The sequence below is a fragment of the Octodon degus genome, unplaced genomic scaffold (assembly GCF_000260255.1).
Source record: "Octodon degus isolate 3935 unplaced genomic scaffold, OctDeg1.0 scaffold00017, whole genome shotgun sequence".
Lineage (NCBI taxonomy): Eukaryota > Metazoa > Chordata > Mammalia > Rodentia > Octodontidae > Octodon > Octodon degus.
The window spans coordinates 8029304-8035235 of NW_004524593.1; the positions used below are offsets into that span (position 1 = coordinate 8029304).

Sequence of the window (5932 nt, forward strand, 5' to 3'; positions counted from 1 at the left end):
AAAAAAAGAAAAGAAAACTAGGAAGGTAGTAGTGTATCACTTTGGGTGTACTTAAACCTTTTACTATGTTAGATTTTTTATTTTATTTTATTTTATTTTACTTATTACCAGGATCGTGCACTTGCCAGGCAGGTGCTTATGCCACTGAGCTATTTCCCTAGTCTTTTTTTTTTTCTTTGTTTAACCAGGGATTGATCTCAGGCCCTTGCACTTGCCAGCCAAGCACTTATTCTACTGAGCTATCTCCCCAGCCCTCCCCAGTCATTTTTATAACACAAAATAACTTTAATTTATCAGACTTTTAATGATTTGGGGTGATGGAATGGCAACCCAAATTAGAGGATAGCAGAAAAACAGTACATGAAAAAAGGATCTTAATCAGACTGGTGAGAGTGACAACGTAGCCCTTAGAGAGGCAGGGGAGGTGACCCCACAGAGGAAAGACTCCTTCCTGTGGCAACAGCATTGTGTGACAAATAACAAGGTTGAACAACACAGAACAGCATGGCTGTCCACCATGTCAGCTACAAGACTATCCTTGGATCCTAGTTTATTAGTTAAACCTCTAGTTTGAAAATAGAAAATATTTCTAAGATAATCTTGGTATTAAAGCAATGCCTGTTTTTCCTTTGGCAAAGAAAGACTGAAAAAACAGGAGATGTTATATCCAACTCCAGTATTGGGGTTCTCCTAAGCTAAATGCTTACTCTCCAAGCAAGATAATATGTGTGAAAAAATCTTGCCCAGGGCTGCCTTATGTGAATATTAAAAAAAAAAAAAAACTAAAAACTTAATTTGAATCTCCTACATTTCTTTACCTTGTACCGATATCCAAAAGCAGGTATTTCTGAAAATACAAATATTCCCAGTGAAAATACACTTAAACCTGAAAAGAATGTTTAAGAAGAGTGTGTAATTAGAGATACTGTCAGAAGAATTGCATGAAAAGGGTCATGGATGACCTCAAGGAGCCAGGCAACCTATCATAATCAGAGTCTAGATGTTATACTGAATACTTGCCTATCCCTTTGGGTATGTATTTTCAAAGAAATAAGTCCCTATGGATAGTTTCAAATTACTTTTGTTACAAAGTAGAGAAACATGTTTTATCAGTAAAGATAATTCTTTAGATATAATACACAGTATAGAGAGAAATCCAAATTCATTAGGAAAATTTTGTAAAATGTTTTATCATAGAAGAAGCCTTATTCGCATTGTCCTTTCTTCAGGGAAGACTACTAAAAGATATGTTACCTTTCACCAAACATTCTGCGATTTCTCTAACCTCCCTGTATACCGACTCCTGTGCCAGGGTACTGCTGGCTGGAAATGTAGGTAGGTCACTACTCTTATATATTTGGCCAGAAGCATTTTAACCTGTGTGACATGAAAAAATGGGTATAGGTAAACCACTTTTACTGACACTTCTTTAGACCAAAAATGTCTAAAAGCTATACTTGAGCATGACAAAGTTATTAATAGATGTTTGTGTAAATGGAAAAATAAAAGAATGTCAGGAAAACCTATTTTATTCTTATTTAAAGCAAGATGTTTGTTCTTCCATCTTTAAAATGGTTATATGGCTACCCATCACCTTATCATTGTTTATTAGGAATAATTTAAAGTTTTGATTTTTAACATTGAAAGGGTTTCGTTGCATCAATCTTCACTCCGAAAGACAGCAGTGACAGAGAGGAAAAAGATTACTTGTTCTCTTGGAGGGGTATATTTGTTAGAATATAGTTGATTCTTAATTCTTCCATCTACTACAACATTTTTTTCTCATTTCTCTTCTTCTGTCTTTTGAATTAATCCTATAATTTCTTTGTCTTCATGTTGCCTAACTTTCAAAGATTATGCATGTATAAATGCACATGCATGTGTGGAATAGTTCTTAATATTTCTGGGTTTTAAAAAAACAATAAAAATAGAATTACTATATGATCCAGCTATACCACTCTTTGACATATATCCTAAGAATTCAAAGTCAGCCTACTACAGAAATAGAGGCATACACATTTATTTCAGCATTATTTACAATAGCCAAGTTGTGAAATCAAGTTGTTGGTATCTAAACAAATTGTTTACCCAACAATGGATGAATGGATAAAGAAAATGTAGTACCTGTGTACATATGTACACAATGGGGTATCATTCAGCCATGAAGAAGAATGAAGCAGGAATGGTGGTGCATTCCTGTAATCCTAGTACTTGGGAGGCTGAGGCAGGAGGATTGTCAGGAGTTCCTGGTCAGGCTGGGTTGGCCAGCCTGAGCTACATAGCATGACCCTTTCTCAAACAAAACAAAAAGAAGAAGGGGAAAAGGAAATAAAAGAGGAAAAAGGAGGAGGAGAACAATGGAATTAGGCTATTTTCAGGAAAATGGATGAAATTAGAGATCATCGTATTAAGCAAAATAAGCCCCTTTGAAAGAAAAGTATGTTTTCTTCTCACATTTGGACTCTAGAAAACATGAGGGGGACTATTAGGGAAGGGAAACTGGGGTGGATGAGAAGAGGTAATAAGGACAGCGATTATGATCAAAGCACATTATATGCATGTATGAAAATGTCGCAATGAAACCCATTGTTTTGTACAATATATGTTAATAATTATAATAGAAAAAGGAATCATAATTGAGGAAAAATAAAATTTCAATAAATTTACTGGTATTAAATTTTTTGAGGGTCGGCTAGATAGCTCAGCAGACTAAGCACCTGCTTTGGCAAGTGCAGGGACCAGGATTCGATCCCTAGACCCACAGACCACGCCAACCAACACACTGAGCCAGTGACTGAGCCCAAGCGTGGTGGCACACACCCACAATCCTAGTGCTGGGAAGGCTGAAAACAGGAGGATCACGAGGAGTCTGAGCCAGAGCTGTGTAGTGAGACCCTGTATCAAATTCATAAATGAAAATAAATAAAATAAGTAAAACTTTTGAAACAATTCGTTAGAATAAAGTGATAAGACTTTAGAGGAAAATTAAAGCACTTTAACTTTCCCTTTTCTCCACACCTATCCCCTTATTGTTCACATATTGTTGATTTACATCCAGGTTATGTCTGCTATGTTCATACTTACAATTTCATCGCTTTTAAGAAAATTTTTCCTATTTCAAAATTTACCATGTATTGTCAACCATGGGGTCTTCCACACAGTGTTGAAAACAACTGTTTAGATTTACATTCAATATTGTCAGATTTACCACATTTAAGTAAAGTTATCTCTGTTTTATCTGACTTAATTGCTCACCACCAGTCCCTCTATATTCTGTTATAATTATTCTTTCATGTATCTGTCAACTTTTGTAGACTCTGTGTTTACAGCAGAATAGATGGGAAATAGAAGATCAGGCAGAATTTCCTCGTGTAATATCTTGCATATTCTTGTACTAACTTTGCCCACCGGTTAGCCTTTTCTAATAAAACTATAGGACTAGAATGGAAAAACAGCCCAGAATGTATCTCTGTTAAAGCTACTGCTTTCTCTGCCCAACTCTGAGATTTGGAGTTTTCACCTGTGTTCCAGAAGGGATGCGGAACTCACTCCACGCTCTCCTACCCCCCAGCCCGTGAGGCCCCGCCTACTGCTGGCTGGCCCCGCCCACAGCCCCGCCCTCCAGTAACCCAGGAAACCAGAGTTTGGCTCCAGCAGGCTAAAAGCAGGTTTCATGGCAGCTGCGAAGAAAGCAGTTGTGGGCCCACTGGTGGGGGCAGTGGACCAGGGTACCAGCTCGACACGCTTTTTAGTTTTCAATTCAAAAACAGCTGAACTGCTTAGCCATCATCAAGTGGAAATAAAACAGCAGTTCCCAAGAGAAGGGTGGGTGGAACAAGACCCTAAGGAAATTCTGCAGTCTGTCCGTGACTGCATAGAGAAAACCTGTGAAAAGCTTGGACAGCTCAATATTGATATTTCCAACATAAAAGCTATTGGTGTCACCAACCAGAGGGAAACCACTGTCATCTGGGACAAGTTAACTGGTGAGCCTCTCTATAATGCCGTCTTGTGGCTTGATCTAAGAACCCAGTCCACTGTGGAAAAGCTGGGTAAACTAATTCCAGGAAATAAAAACTTTGTTAAGACCAAGACGGGCCTTCCACTTAGCACTTACTTCAGTGCAGTGAAACTTCGTTGGCTCTTTGACAACGTGAAAAATGTTCAGAAGGCTGTTGAAGGACATAGAGCTGTTTTTGGGACCATCGATTCGTGGCTTATTTGGAGTCTGACAGGAGGAATCAATGGAGGTGTCCACTGTACTGACGTAACAAATGCAAGCAGGACGATGCTTTTCAACATTCATTCTTTGAAATGGGATGAAGAGCTCTGTGACTTTTTTGGAATTCCAATGGAAATTCTTCCCAGTGTCCGGAGTTGTTCTGAGATTTATGGCCTGATGAAATCTGGGGTCTTAGAAGGTGTGCCAATATCCGGGTGTTTGGGAGATCAATCTGCTGCTTTGGTGGGACAAATGTGCTTCCAGGATGGACAAGCCAAAAATACATATGGAACAGGATGCTTCTTACTATGTAACACAGGCCATAAGTGTGTGTTTTCTGAACATGGCCTTCTGACCACAGTGGCTTACAAACTTGGAAGAGACAAACCAGTATGTTATGCATTGGAAGGTTCCATAGCTATAACTGGGGCACTTATTCGCTGGCTAAGAGACAATCTAGGAATTATTAAGACCTCAGAGGAAATTGAAAAACTTGCTAAAGAAGCAGGTACGTCGTATGACTGCTACTTTGTCCCTGCATTTTCAGGGCTGTATGCACCTTATTGGAAACCCAGTGCAAGAGGGATAATCTGTGGACTCACTCAGTTCACCAACAAATGCCATATCAGTTTTGCTGCACTAGAAGCTGTTTGTTTCCAAACCCGAGAAATTTTGGATGCCATGAATCATGACTGTGGAATTCCCCTCAGTCATTTGCAGGTTGATGGAGGAATGACCAACAATAAAATTCTTATGCAGTTACAAGCAGACATTCTGTGTATTCCGGTAATAAAGCCCACCATGCCTGAAACAACTGCCCTGGGGGCTGCCATGGCAGCAGGAGCTGCAGAAGGAGTTGGGGTTTGGAGTCTCAAACCAGAGGATCTGTCATCTGTCACAATGGAGCGGTTTGAACCTCAGATCAATATTGAAGAAAGTGAAATTCGCTATGCTACATGGAAGAAAGCTGTGATGAAGTCAATGGACTGGGTTACAATGGAGTCTCCAGAAAGTGGTGACCCTTGCATCTTCTGTAGTCTGAGTTTGGGCTTTTTTGTAGTAACTAGCATGGTAATGTTAATCGGAGCGAGGTATCTCTCAAATGGCCTCTAAGTCATGCCAATTGGTGGATTTCCAAGATAAGAACTCTTTATGCATGGACAGAATCCAGCAATTGTGACTCAATGCGATGACACAATCCATAGACTCTGATTTCATTCATGTGCCATTTGCTGCATGATCCACCTAGTAGACCTACGGCTTGAAATAAAGTGCAGCAGAAAAACAACTCAAAGCCTTACTGAGTGGTCACTGTTTTCAGTCAGCCATCTTTTGGCACTACTAGTTGTTGCTTTTATTAAAAAGCCTATTTTTTGGAACTGTTTTAGGTTGACAACAAAATTGAGTAGAAATAACAGAGCTCCTAAATGCATCTTGTTTCCTCACCAAACACATCAGTTTACTACTAATAACATCCTGCTCCAGGCTGGTTCATTAGCTACGTTCAGTGAACTTATGCTGACTCATCAATGCTACCCAAAATATAAAGTTTATGTTAGAGTACACTCATAATGTTGAAGATTTTACTTTTTTCCCTTTTGTGGTTTTAACTGTGTATTTTGTATAATTCCAGTAATTTATTTTTAAAAACATATAATGGGCCAGAGAGATGTCTCAGTGGAATAAGCGCTTCTCTGGCAAGCGCAAGGG

The 5932-nt window shown here is 39.0% G+C and overlaps 2 protein-coding genes across 2 annotated transcripts in view; both read left to right on the plus strand.

Annotated features, from left to right (window-relative positions):
- The window catches only part of Wdr64 (WD repeat domain 64), a 159439-nt gene that overhangs the window by 110009 nt on the left and 43498 nt on the right, over window positions 1-5932 (plus strand). Inside the window, exons 21-22 of the mRNA XM_012513720.2 lie at window positions 1230-1335; window positions 3771-5293. Of these exons, the coding sequence (XP_012369174.1) occupies window positions 1230-1335; window positions 3771-5293 (1629 nt within the window). The remainder of the gene's footprint in view (window positions 1-1229; window positions 1336-3770; window positions 5294-5932) is intronic.
- LOC101573398 (glycerol kinase) lies at window positions 3619-5504 on the plus strand. Its single transcript, XM_004626819.1, has one exon. It carries the CDS (start codon window positions 3674-3676, stop codon window positions 5333-5335), a length of 1662 nt encoding a protein of 553 aa, XP_004626876.1. The 5' UTR covers window positions 3619-3673; the 3' UTR covers window positions 5336-5504.

Coding starts and splice junctions, on each gene's coding strand:
- LOC101573398 (XM_004626819.1), top strand. CDS start 3,674: ATGGCAGCTGCGAAGAAAGCAGTTGTGGGCCCACTGGTGGGGGCAGTG.